Raw genomic sequence first — 12,799 nt, forward strand, 5'->3', positions numbered from 1 at the left:
CCTGAGGAACAGACAGTGAGCCTGTCTCTCAATAATAATAATACAGTGTGTGATCTCCTGTCACAGGCTGAGGAACAGACAGTGAGCCTGTCTCTCAATAATAATAATACAGTGTGTGATCTCCTGTCACAGCCTGAGGAACAGTGAGCCTGTCTCTCAATAATAATAATACAGTGTGTGATCTCCTGTCACAGCCTGAGGAACAGACAGTGAGCCTGTCTCTCAATAATAATAATACAGTGTGTGATCTCCTGTCACAGGCTGAGGAACAGACAGTGAGCCTGTCTCTCAGTAATAATAATACAGTGTGTGATCTCCTGTCACAGCCTGAGGAACAGACAGTGAGCCTGTCTCTCAATAATAATAATACAGTGTGTGATCTCCTGTCACAGCCTGAGGAACAGACAGTGAGCCTGTCTCTCAATAATAATAATACAGTGTGTGATCTCCTGTCACAGCCTGAGGAACAGTGAGCCTGTCTCTCAATAATAATAATACAGTGTGTGATCTCCTGTCACAGCCTGAGGAACAGTGAGCCTGTCTCTCAATAATAATAATACAGTGTGTGATCTCCTGTCACAGCCTGAGGAACAGACAGTGAGCCTGTCTCTCAATAATAATAATACAGTGTGTGATCTCCTGTCACAGCCTGAGGAACAGACAGTGAGCCCGTCTCTCAATAATGCTCCATATGTCTATAGGTAAATATCTTATGATTGTGGCTATATTGTAAATGTCTGTAGGTTTTTGTTTTATGTTAGTTGTGTTTTGCTTTGGAAACACTGATCGTTTTCTAATCGGTCATGCCAGTAAAGCACCTTGAATTGAGTTGACTGGGAGGGAGATTGAGAGACTGGGAGAGATAGAAAGAGTGGGGGGGGTGGGGCACGCTCTCATTCTCCCCTCCCATCCCTCCCAGCATGACAGCGACATCAGTGCGTACACCTACGAGCGGACCCTGATGATGGAGCAGCGGTGTCAGATGCTGCGCCAGATGCGGCTGTCGAAGTCCGACCGCGAGCGGGAGGTCTGTCTGCGTGTCCGCCCGGCGTCTGTGCGTCGGCCAGTACACCTCTCTTTGGGCCCGATTGGGGGTCTGTCTGTCTGTCTGTCTGTCTGTCTGTCTGTCTGTCTGTCTGTCTGTCTGTCTGTCTGTCTGTCTGTCTGTCTGTCTGTCTGTCTGTCTGTCAATATCACCCGTCTGTCGGCTCTGTTCACTATCGCCCGTCTGTCTCTCTGTGTGCCTCTCGGTGGGTGTCGGCTCTGTACAATATCACCCGTCTGTCTCTCCGTGTGCCTGTGTGCCTCTCAGTGGGTGTCGGCTCTGTTCACTATCACCCGTCTGTCTCTCTGTGTGCCTCTCAGTGGGTGTCGGCTCTGTTCACTATCGCCCGTCTGTCTCTCTGTGCGCCTCTCAGTGGGTGTCGGCTCTGTACACTATCGCCCGTCTGTCTCTCCATGTGCCTGTGTGTCTCTCGGTGGGTGTCGGCTCTGTACAATATCACCCGTCTGTCTCTCTGTGTGTCTCTCGGTGGGTGTCGGCTCTGTACAATATCACCTGTCTGTGTTTGTGCAGCGGGTTCGCTGGAGTTTCGATGATGTAAGTCTGTCTGTAGAGAGGAGCTGCAGTTTAGTGAGCAGTGAGCTGTGCTTGGTTAGAGCTTGAACTAGCTGGTAGTACAGCCTACTCAGCTCTGCTGCACACTTGAGCTGGTGGCAGTTGAGTGAGGCTGTGTGCTTTGTAGCTCTGTGTGGACAGGGAGGAGCGAGGGGCGAGAGAGTGGACAGGGGGAGAGAGGGGAGAGGGAGTGGACGGGGGGAGAGAGGGGAGAGGGAGTGGACAGGGGGAGAGGGGGGAGAGAGAGAGAGGACGGGGGGAGAGGGGGGAGAGAGAGAGAGGGGGAGAGAGAGAGAGGACGGGGGGAGAGAGGGGCGAGAGAGAGTGGACGGGGGGAGAGAGGGGCGAGAGAGAGTGGACGGGGGGAGAGGGGGGAGAGAGAGAGAGGACGGGGGGAGAGGGGGGAGAGAGAGAGAGGACGGGGGGAGAGAGGGGAGAGAGAGAGGACGGGGGCGGGGAGATGAGAGAGTGGACAGGGGGAGAGAGAGGAGAGAGAGAGAGTGGACGGGGGGGAGGAGAGAGAGAGTGGACTCGGGGGGAGAGAGGGGAGAGAGAGTGGACTGGGGGGGAGAGAGTGGATGGGGGGGGGAGATGAGAGAGAGAGTGGACGGGGGCGGGGAGATGAGAGAGTGGACAGGGGGAGAGAGAGGAGAGAGAGGTGACAGCAGTGCTCGGCTCAGTGTCCTGGCCCTGCTGAAGCTCCTCTCTCTCCCCCACAGGCCCAGTTAGTGAAGGACAGGAACTCCATGCTGAGACTGACCAGCATCGGCTCCGACGAGGAAGAGGACACGGACGGGGGCGCGGCTCTCGGCTCCGCGGCCTCGGAGCAGCGCATCCACATGACCTGGACCAAGGAGAAGGTGCAGAGCATGGCCCAGAGGAAGGGGCAGCCGGCCTGCGGCACGCCGGAGGGCTTCAGGGACATGCTGAGCATCAGGCCGTGAGTGGCTCATTACTGTCTCGTTAGAGCTGACCTGTCATTAATTACCGTCTCGTTAGAGCTGCATCTGAGCGCTGTAACTGTTATTACATTGTTATTACCATGACATTACAGCTACATTATAGTGCTGTAACTGTTATTAAATTGTTATTACTGTGACGTTACAGCTACATCATAGTGCTGTAACTGTTATTATATTGTGTAATTACCATGTTGCTACAGCTACTTACATGTGCAGCAACTATTAAATAGTGTAATTATCATGTCATTACACTACATCTGAATGCTGTAACCGTTATATTGTCATTACCGTGTTGTTACAGCTCCATCTGTGTGCTGTAACCGCCCTTGTAGATTGTAATTACTGTTTCATTACAGCTCCATCTGTGTGCTGTAACCACCATTGTATAGTGTAATTACCATGTCGTTACAGCTCCATCTGTGTGCTGTAACCGCCATTGTATAGTGTAATTACCGCTGTACAGCCACATCTAAGTGCGGTAACAGTTATTGTATTGTGCAGTTGCCATGCAACTAGAGCTATCTTTGCGCGTGTGTTATATTGTGCAGTTGTCATGTCGTTACACAGCGATCACTCCAACGTGCGGCGGATGCACACAGCAGTGAAGCTGAACGAGGTGATCGTGAACAAGTCCCACGATGCTCGGCTGGTGCTGCTGAACATGCCAGGGCCACCCAGGAACCCGGCAGGCGACGAGAACTGTATCCTTGAATTCAAAACAGTACAGATATAGCAGATATGCGGATATACAGATACAGTGGTGTACAGTATGGTGCAGTACACAGTGTGGTATAGTACAGATACAGCAGAGTACAGTACATTACAGTGTAGATAGTTGTGTACAGTATACTGCACTATATTACTTTAGATACAGTAGTGCAGATATTTTAGTGTACAGTATAGTGCTATATAGTACAGATACAGTAGTGTACAGTACAGATGGCATGGTATGTGCTGATAGTGTAGTACAGTACAGCTAGTGAAGCATAGTCTTAACACAATGAAGTACAGTGTAGTGTAGTATCCTACAGCACAGATAGTCTAGTGCAGTGCAGATGCAGTGTGGTATCAGTGTGGTGTAGTGTGTATGGTCAGCATAGTAAAGTACAGTGTTTAACAGTGTAGTATAATATAGTACAAATGTAGTACAGTATTTGTGTAGTACAAATATAGTGTTTAACAGCATAGTATAGTAAGATGAGATCAGATCACTTTACTGGCCCTGTACAGTCTCTTTCATCAGGAATGTGTCTCTTCACAGACCCCAGCTTGCTCTCCAGGAGACACACAGACAGGGAGAGAAGCTGGGGGTCAGAGCGCAGGGTCAGACATTTATACAGCACTCCTGGAGCAGCTGGGGTTCAGGGCCTCGCTCAGGGGCCCAGCGGAGTAGGATTCCTCTGCCGGCCGCGGGATTCGAACCGGCAACCTTAAAGTACAGAGATAGTTTTGACAGTGTAGTGTAGTATAGTATGATCAGTGTAGTAAAGTACAGATACAGTCTACTATCTTACCCTGCAGCTCACAAACAGCAGCCCAGTGGAGCTCAGCAGGTGTGAGCCTGGTCAGTACCTGGATGGGAGACTCCTGGGGAAGCTGAGGCTGCTGCTGGGAGAGGTGTGAGTGGGGCCAGCAGGGGGCGCTCACCCTGCGGTCTGTGGGGGTCCTAACGCCCCAGGACAGTGATGGGGACACTAGACTGTAAACAAGGCGCCGTCCTTCAGATGAGACGTGAAACGGAGGTCCTGCCTCTCTGTGGTCAGTCAAGACCCCAGGATGTCTCTCAGAAAGAGTAGGGGTGTGACCCCAGTGTCCTGGACAGACTCCCCCTGGTCTTTACCAGTCATGGCCTCCTGATCACCCCCCTCTCTGAACTGGCCTCATCACTCTGCTCTCCTCCCCACTGAGAGCTGGAGTGTGTGAGCGGACTGGAGCATCATCACACTGGGGGGGTGGAGGGGATCCCCAGTACTGGACAGCGCTGGGAGTGGAGGGTCCAGTATAGAGCTGTAGAAGTGTCAGGATATTTTTAGTGTAGTGCAGTTCCAGATATGGGGCTGTGCGTGCTCCTTATCTACTCTATTCCCAGACATGGGAGTTCCTGGAGGTCCTCACGGAGGGCCTGGAGCGTGTTCTGCTGGTCAGAGGCGGGGGCAGCGAGGTCATCACCATCTACTCGTGACCGTTTCCACGGCAACTCAGGAAGCAGCCAATCGCAGTCCGCAGGCGGGTGGGGGGGGGGGGCGGGGGGGAGATGGGATGGGGAAGGGCAGGGACAGTCGGGGGTGTGGCCCCATAAACCACACCCCAACAGGAAATGATGTGGCGGACTCTAATTGGCTGTCTCGGATAGACCCCATCTTCTCCCAGGCGTCCACGTTTCCAGGGCTGTGCGCCCCAGTCTACAGAGAGCAGCGTGTGTGTGTGTCTCCTCACAGCAGGAATGTGTCAAAAACACACAGCTCTGTCTGTGAATCCCACATCCACATGCACACACCCCCCAGATCAGGTGACGTCTCCAGTTTTGTGGGGGGGGGGTGGGGGGTCCTTGGAGTCTCGGGACAGGAGCAGCCCCCTGGACAAGTGACCCGGGACATGATGGTGCTGGGAGATTCCGCGCGGATCTCCATGTCCCTGGGAGCGAACGCACATAGCGCAGGTCCGGTAACGGCCCGGCCCCGTCGGCCCTCGGGAACACCCCCTTGTGCGGACTGCAGTACAGATAATGATCTCTATAAGGGAACAGGTGCCTGTTCTATAGGTGTCTGAGGGGTACAGGAGTGTGTAGTATAGGAGACCAGATCAGAGGATGTGTATACTGTACTGTGGTCTGCAGTACAGATAATGATCTCTATAAGGGAACAGGTGCCTGTTCTATAGGTGTCTGAGGGGTACAGGAGTGTGTAGTATAGGAGACCAGATCAGAGGATGTGTATACTGTACTGTGGTCTGCAGTACAGATAATGATCTCTATAAGGGAACAGGTGCCTGTTCTATAGGTGTCTGAGGGGTACAGGAGTGTGTAGTATAGGAGACCAGATCAGAGGATGTGTATACTGTACTGTGGACTGCAGTACAGATAATGATCTCTATAAGGGAACAGGTTCTATAGGTGTCTGAGGGGTACAGGAGTGTGTAGTATAGGAGACCAGATCAGAGGATGTGTATACTGTACTGTGGACTGCAGTACAGATAATGATCTCTATAAGGGAAGAGATGCCTATTCTATAGGTGCCTGAGGGGTACAGCAGTGTGTAGTATAGGAGACCAGATCAGAGGATGTATATACTGTACTGTGGTCTGCAGTACAGATAATGATCTCTATAAGGGAACAGGTGCCTGTTTTATAGGTGTCTGAGGGGTACAGGAGTGTGTAGTATAGGGGACCAGATCAGAGGATGTATATACTGTACTGTGGTCTGCAGTACAGATAATGAGCTCTATAAGGGAACAGGTGCCTGTTCTATAGGTGTCTGAGGGGTACAGGAGTGTGTAGTATAGGGGACCAGATCAGAGGATGTATATACTGTACTGTGGACTGCGGTACAGATAATGATCTCTATAAGGGAACAGGTGCCTGTTCTATAGGTGTCTGAGGGGTACAGGAGTGTGTAGTATAGGGGACCAGATCAGAGGATGTATATACTGTACTGTGGACTGCGGTACAGATAATGTTCTGTATAAGGGAACAGTTGCCTGTTCTATAGGTGTCTGAGGGGTACAGGAGTGTGTAGTATAGGGGACCAGATCAGAGGATGTTTATACTGTACTGTGGACTGCAGTACAGATAATGTTCTCTATAAGGGAACAGGTGCCTGTTCTATAGGTGTCTGAGGGGTACAGGAGTGTGTAGTATAGGGGACCAGATCAGAGGATGTATATACTGTACTGTGGACTGCAGTACAGATAATGATCTCTATAAGGGAACAGGTGCCTGTTCTATAGGTGTCTGAGGGGTACAGGAGTGTGTAGTATAGGGGACCAGATCAGAGGATGTATATACTGTACTGTGGACTGCGGTACAGATAATGTTCTGTATAAGGGAACAGTTGCCTGTTCTATAGGTGTCTGAGGGGTACAGGAGTGTGTAGTATAGGATATAGGAGACCAGATCAGAGGATGTATATACTGTACTGTGGACTGCAGTACAGATAATGATCTCTATAAGGGAACAGGTTCTATAGGTGTCTGAGGGGTACAGGAGTGTGTAGTATAGGAGACCAGATCAGAGGATGTATATACTGTACTGTGGTCTGCAGTACAGATAATGTTCTCTATAAGGGAACAGGTGCCTGTTCTATAGGTGTCTGAGGGGTACAGGAGTGTGTAGTATAGGGGACCAGATCAGAGGATGTATATACTGTACTGTGGACTGCGGTACAGATGATGATCTCTATAAGGGAACAGCTGCCTGTTCTATAGGTGTCTGAGGGGTACAGGAGTGTGTAGTATAGGAGACCAGATCAGAGGATGTGTATACTGTACTGTGGTCTGCAGTACAGATAATGATCTCTATAAGGGAACAGGTGCCTGTTCTATAGGTGTCTGAGGGGTACAGGAGTGTGTAGTATAGGAGACCAGATCAGAGGATGTGTATACTGTACTGTGGTCTGCAGTACAGATAATGATCTCTATAAGGGAACAGGTGCCTGTTCTATAGGTGTCTGAGGGGTACAGGAGTGTGTAGTATAGGAGACCAGATCAGAGGATGTGTATACTGTACTGTGGACTGCAGTACAGATAATGATCTCTATAAGGGAACAGGTTCTATAGGTGTCTGAGGGGTACAGGAGTGTGTAGTATAGGAGACCAGATCAGAGGATGTATATACTGTACTGTGGTCTGCAGTACAGATAATGAGCTCTATAAGGGAACAGGTGCCTGTTCTATAGGTGTCTGAGGGGTACAGGAGTGTGTAGTATAGGGGACCAGATCAGAGGATGTATATACTGTACTGTGGACTGCGGTACAGATAATGATCTCTATAAGGGAACAGGTGCCTGTTCTATAGGTGTCTGAGGGGTACAGGAGTGTGTAGTACAGGGGACCAGATCAGAGGATGTATATACTGTACTGTGGACTGCGGTACAGATAATGTTCTGTATAAGGGAACAGTTGCCTGTTCTATAGGTGTCTGAGGGGTACAGGAGTGTGTAGTATAGGGGACCAGATCAGAGGATGTTTATACTGTACTGTGGACTGCAGTACAGATAATGTTCTCTATAAGGGAACAGGTGCCTGTTCTATAGGTGTCTGAGGGGTACAGGAGTGTGTAGTATAGGGGACCAGATCAGAGGATGTATATACTGTACTGTGGACTGCAGTACAGATAATGATCTCTATAAGGGAACAGGTGCCTGTTCTATAGGTGTCTGAGGGGTACAGGAGTGTGTAGTATAGGGGACCAGATCAGAGGATGTATATACTGTACTGTGGACTGCGGTACAGATAATGTTCTGTATAAGGGAACAGTTGCCTGTTCTATAGGTGTCTGAGGGGTACAGGAGTGTGTAGTATAGGATATAGGAGACCAGATCAGAGGATGTATATACTGTACTGTGGACTGCAGTACAGATAATGATCTCTATAAGGGAACAGGTTCTATAGGTGTCTGAGGGGTACAGGAGTGTGTAGTATAGGAGACCAGATCAGAGGATGTATATACTGTACTGTGGACTGCAGTACAGATAATGATCTCTATAAGGGAACAGGTGCCTGTTCTATAGCTGTCTGTGATGTGCAGGTGACTAAGGAGTACAGGGGTGTTTAGTATAGGGGTCCAGGGCGGAGTTGTACACATTCCACGACGGACAGTGTTCCTGATGGATATACGGTCGGATGGGTGTGGGGCACAGGAGACGAGGGGGGTGTGTATAGAGATCTGCCTCCGTCTCTGGACGGGGCGACCCCGCAGGGTGGGGGTCCCCCGCGGGAGGCGAGGCAAGGGGCTCGTGTGTGGGCCTGGGCAGGGGCGCACAGAGCCCAGAAACGTACACCGTGGGCGCCCCCGAAACTCACCTGATTATCGTTTTATTTTGCCAAAATAACCAGCAGTTCTAGATGTGAGAGTAACTTGTCCTTCCCTACAGCCTCTCTGCGCCTAGGGCTCCCCACGGTCTCCCGGGCAGAGGTCCTGAAGAGACCGCCACCGAGCCGCTGGACGAGGGCCAATCGCTGTGGCCGTTGCTGCAGAGTCTTTGCCGCAGATATTCTTGTCGGATGTAGTTTTCCTGAGTGGGTGGTCCCTGTGCACGTGTGTCCGTCGGTCTCCCTGGGGTGGGTGCGGAGGAGGGCGGGGCCGGCGATGCTGAGGATGAGGAGGGTGCTGTGTGCTTGTGAAACGTGCGGTCTGTCTGTGTGAGGCTCCGAGTGGGGTGTGGGAGGAGCTGTGTCTGTGTTTTACAAAAAACAAGAGCTTGGGAATTTAAAAACAAAGTGGAATGAATAAATCTGGTTTTAAAAGAGCGTGTGTCCTGGCTGTGAATCTGGGGTCCGCCACGTGTTGCGATTGTGCGTTCTTACAGCCACCCGGCGGTTTCGGACCGCTGGCCCTGCTCCTCGGAAACGCTGCGTATCCATGGCGATCGGTCGGGTGTTTCTGGGAGTGGGCTTCCACTGGGACGAGCCGCAGCGGCACCAGGGAGATTTCCACTCTTGTCTGCCCGTGCTGGTGAAGAACCTGCCGTGAGGCGGAGCGACGGACTGTCTCCAGTTCGCCCAGGGCCCAGGGCCCCGGCCTGCAACGACCACATCAGGCCTCCTGCCCCCTCAGTCAACTTACAGGGAGGGAGGCAGGCAGGCAGAGAGGCAGACGGACAGGGAGGGAGGGAGGGAGGGAGGCAGGCAGGCAGACAGACAGGAGGGAGGGAGGCAGGCAGGCAGACAGACAGGGAGGGAGGGAGGCAGGCAGGCAGGCAGACAGACAGGGAGGCAGGCAGACAGACAGGAAGGGAGGCAGGCACGCAGGCAGACAGGGAGGGAGGCAGGCACGCAGACAAACAGGGAGGGAGGGAGGCAGGCAGGCAGGCAGACAGAGAGGGAGGCAGGCACGCAGGCAGACAGACAGACAGACAGGGAGGGAGGCAGGCAGGCACGCAGGCAGACAGGGAGGGAGGCAGGCAGACAGACAGGGAGGGAGGGAGGGAGGCAGGCAGGCAGGCACGCAGGCAGACAGACAGGGAGGGAGGCAGACAGACAGGGAGGGAGGGAGGCAGGCAGACAGACAGACAGGGAGGGAGGCAGGCAGGCAGGCAGACAGACGGGGAGGGAGGCAGACAGGGAGGGAGGCAGGCAGGCAGGCGGGTAGAGACAGGCAGACGAGTCCTGCTGTACACGAGTCCTGCACACAGCTCCTGTCTGCCCACGGCGGCTCAGCAGGCAGCACAGCTGTGCCTCTGGAGCCGTGGGATGAGCTGCAGGCGCTGGTCCTCAGCCAGTCCCCGGCCAGCGGATCCCTGGTCTGCTGTCTGACAGGAAGCGGGTGGTGAAGACGGATCACCTGCTCTCCGACTGTCCCCAGACTGCCACTCGCACCGCCACCCCTCCTGTTCTCTTCTCCCGGTCTGTCCGTAGTCGACATCATCATAATAATAATAATAATCGCTGTGAAGAGACAGGATGCTGGTTTAGTAAGAGAAGGGGTAAGTAGCCCAGGGAGGAAGAGAAGGAACGACGAAGAGGTCTAGAAAAAGATCAGGAGGGAGGCACAGAGGGTGGCAGCTCAGGTGGGGAGCTGTGTCGGCAGGCGCAGGCTGCAAAGGAACAAGTTCAAGGTTTATTCCTGCTGAAAACACAACGTCTCGGCCGTGGAGCTTCTTCAGGTGTGAGGAGCCGCTACAGGAGAGGACACAGCCGGGGAGAGTCGGAGCAGCAGCACCCAAGGGAGCCGGTCCCACTCGCGCCCACTGCAGCGTCGTTCCCACCAGCCGCGCCACGCAGACCCCTCCCACCGCCAGCTGCTCTTCCACAGCCCTCCCCCCCGGAGCACGCGGAGACGCGGTCCGGCTCGGGTCCCGGTCGGGCTCGGCTCGGGGGTCTGGGAGGCCGGGCCGGCTGAGGGGCCAGACGCGGAGACGCGGTCCGGCTCGGGTCCCGGTCGGGCTCGGCTCGGGGGCCGGCTGAGGGGCCGACTGAAGAGCATCACACTGGAGGATAAGAGGTCAAGCCGTCCCTTGGCTGTGGGAGCAATCCACCCCCAGGAACAGCCAGGCCAGCTGGTCTCCGCAGCGGCAGGCCAGTCGCTCTCCCAGTGATGAGTCTGCAGAGAATCCTGAGGGGAGGAGAGCAGAGTGATGAGGCCAGTTCAGAGAGGGGGGTGATCAGGAGGCCATGACTGGTAAAGACCAGGGGGAGTCTGTCCAGGACACTGGGGTCACACCCCTACTCTTTCTGAGAGACACCCTGGGGTCTTGACTGACCACAGAGAGGCAGGACCTCCGTTTCACGTCTCATCTGAAGGACGGCGCCTTGTTTTCAGTCAAGTGTCCCCATCACTGTACTGGGGCATTAGGACCCCCACAGACCGCAGGGTGAGCGCCCCCTGCTGGCCCCACTCACACCTCTCCCAGGTACTGGCCAGGCTCACCCTGAGCTCCAGTGGGCCGTCTGTGAGCTGCAGGGGGATACAGCTGCATATTCTCACATTGTTAAATTTGCGCAGCATCTTGATCAAGCAAGGTCATTTGGAAGAATTGTATTTGTTGACTTTTCCTCGGCTTTTGCCACAATGCACCATTTTTGCTTGCACAGAAACTCTCCGAGAGAGTGGGACGAAAAGATGGGTCGAGCGGGACTCAGCAGGTCACATTGTGGAGCTGGTTGCTGTTCTCCCACTGGATCGCCACAGGGCTGTGTTTTGTGCCTTTTGTACACTAACGATGGTAAAAGCAAACACACAAATAGCCATCTGATGACGTTTGCTGATGACACAGCCCTGCTCAGCTGATTCAGGGACCCCTTCTAGACAACTTTACTAAAAGGAGTGACGCGTTCCCGTTGCGGTTTAATGTATTAAAAAACGGAGCTGGTCACTGATTTTAGGAACAATGCAACACCCCTCCAACCTACTGTATTTCATGGTCATAAGATAGCCTTTTATAGCACTCTTTTTCTCAGGAAACTGTACTATTTCAATAATAATAATTAATAATTGCTTACACTTATATAGCACTTTTCTGGACCCTCCACTCAAAGCGCTTTACAGGTAATGGGGATCCCCTCCACCCCCCCAGTGTGCAGCCCCACCTGGATGATGCGACAGCAGCCATAGTGCGCCAGAACGCTCCCCACACTCCAGCTCTCAGTGGGGAGGAGAGCAGAGTGATGAGACCAGTTCATAGAGGGGGATTATTAGGAGGCCATGATTAGTAAGGGCCAATTGGAAATTTGGCCAGGACACCGGGGTTACACCCCTACTCTTTTCGAGAAACACCCTGGGATTTTTAATGACCACATGGAGTCAGGACCTCGGTTTTACGTCTCATCTGAAAGCAGTGCCTTGTTTACAGTGTAGTGTCCCCGTCACTATACTGGGGCATTAGGACCCACACAGACCGCCGGGTGAGCGCCCCCTGCTGGCCCCACTCACACCTCTTCCAGCAGCAACCTTAGTTTTTTCCCAGGAGGTCTCCCATCCAGGTATTTCAAGGCAGTAAGAACCATCCTGACACTTTTCTACAAGTCTTTCATTGAAAGTGCCCTAACATACTGTCTGGTTCGCTAACACCAGTACCATTGATGGTAACAGGCTGGGAAAAACAGTGTAATAAAAGGAGGCAATCAACTAGGGTAAATCTACTTGCGCCAGTTAAATATCCGCTATAAGCAGAGTGCACTCTGGATTGTGTCTCTCTCCCTCTCCGCTGCCAGTCCACACTCCTCCTGTGTCCCCGGGTGTGAAACTAACAGACACAGGACATATTTCAGCCCGGCTCCAAAGATCTTTCAAACAGTGTGTCGGCACTGCCTTCTCCCTTATCGTGCGGTGACACTGTTTCACAGACGTTTTTGTTGGTGAATTGTCGTCTGTCGTCGTGTTGTTAAGTTGGGAGTGTGCTGCAAAACAGATTTCCCCAAGTGGAGCTGACAATCAGGCTTGAATTGAACATGCATTATGTACGCGTAAGTGTAACATGACGGCGCTGCTCTCTGCAAGACGGGAGCCTGTTCCCACGGCAACCAGCCGGGAGCAGGAACGCACATGCGCGCTGCTGGGGGAATG

The 12,799-nt window shown here is 52.8% G+C and overlaps 1 protein-coding gene and 1 long non-coding RNA gene across 4 annotated transcripts in view; both read left to right on the forward strand.

Moving 5' to 3' along the window:
* The window catches only part of LOC138238350 (solute carrier family 12 member 6-like), a 33,373-nt gene extending 28,720 nt beyond the window's left edge, over positions 1 to 4,653 (forward strand). Inside the window, exons 22-24 of one of the 2 annotated variants that reach the window (XM_069188703.1) lie at positions 920 to 1,054; positions 2,338 to 2,558; positions 3,148 to 4,653. In XM_069188703.1, coding sequence (XP_069044804.1) covers positions 920 to 1,054; positions 2,338 to 2,558; positions 3,148 to 3,313 — 522 coding nt within the window. In that variant the 3' untranslated portion in view covers positions 3,314 to 4,653. The remainder of the gene's footprint in view (positions 1 to 919; positions 1,055 to 2,337; positions 2,559 to 3,147) is intronic. The other variant, XM_069188704.1, reaches the window with a different exon arrangement.
* A 166-nt stretch (positions 4,654 to 4,819) lies between these two features.
* Positions 4,820 to 9,045, forward strand: LOC138238365 (uncharacterized). 2 transcript variants are annotated; one of them, XR_011189392.1, is made up of 2 exons: positions 4,820 to 7,344; positions 7,458 to 9,045. It is a non-coding gene; the product is annotated as an uncharacterized lncRNA (long non-coding RNA). The 2 variants fall into 2 exon arrangements; XR_011189393.1 differs by having other exon boundaries at positions 4,820 to 7,225.
* The last annotated feature ends 3,754 nt before the right edge of the window (positions 9,046 to 12,799 follow it).

This window comes from Lepisosteus oculatus, chromosome 4 (assembly GCF_040954835.1).
Source record: "Lepisosteus oculatus isolate fLepOcu1 chromosome 4, fLepOcu1.hap2, whole genome shotgun sequence".
Lineage (NCBI taxonomy): Eukaryota > Metazoa > Chordata > Actinopteri > Semionotiformes > Lepisosteidae > Lepisosteus > Lepisosteus oculatus.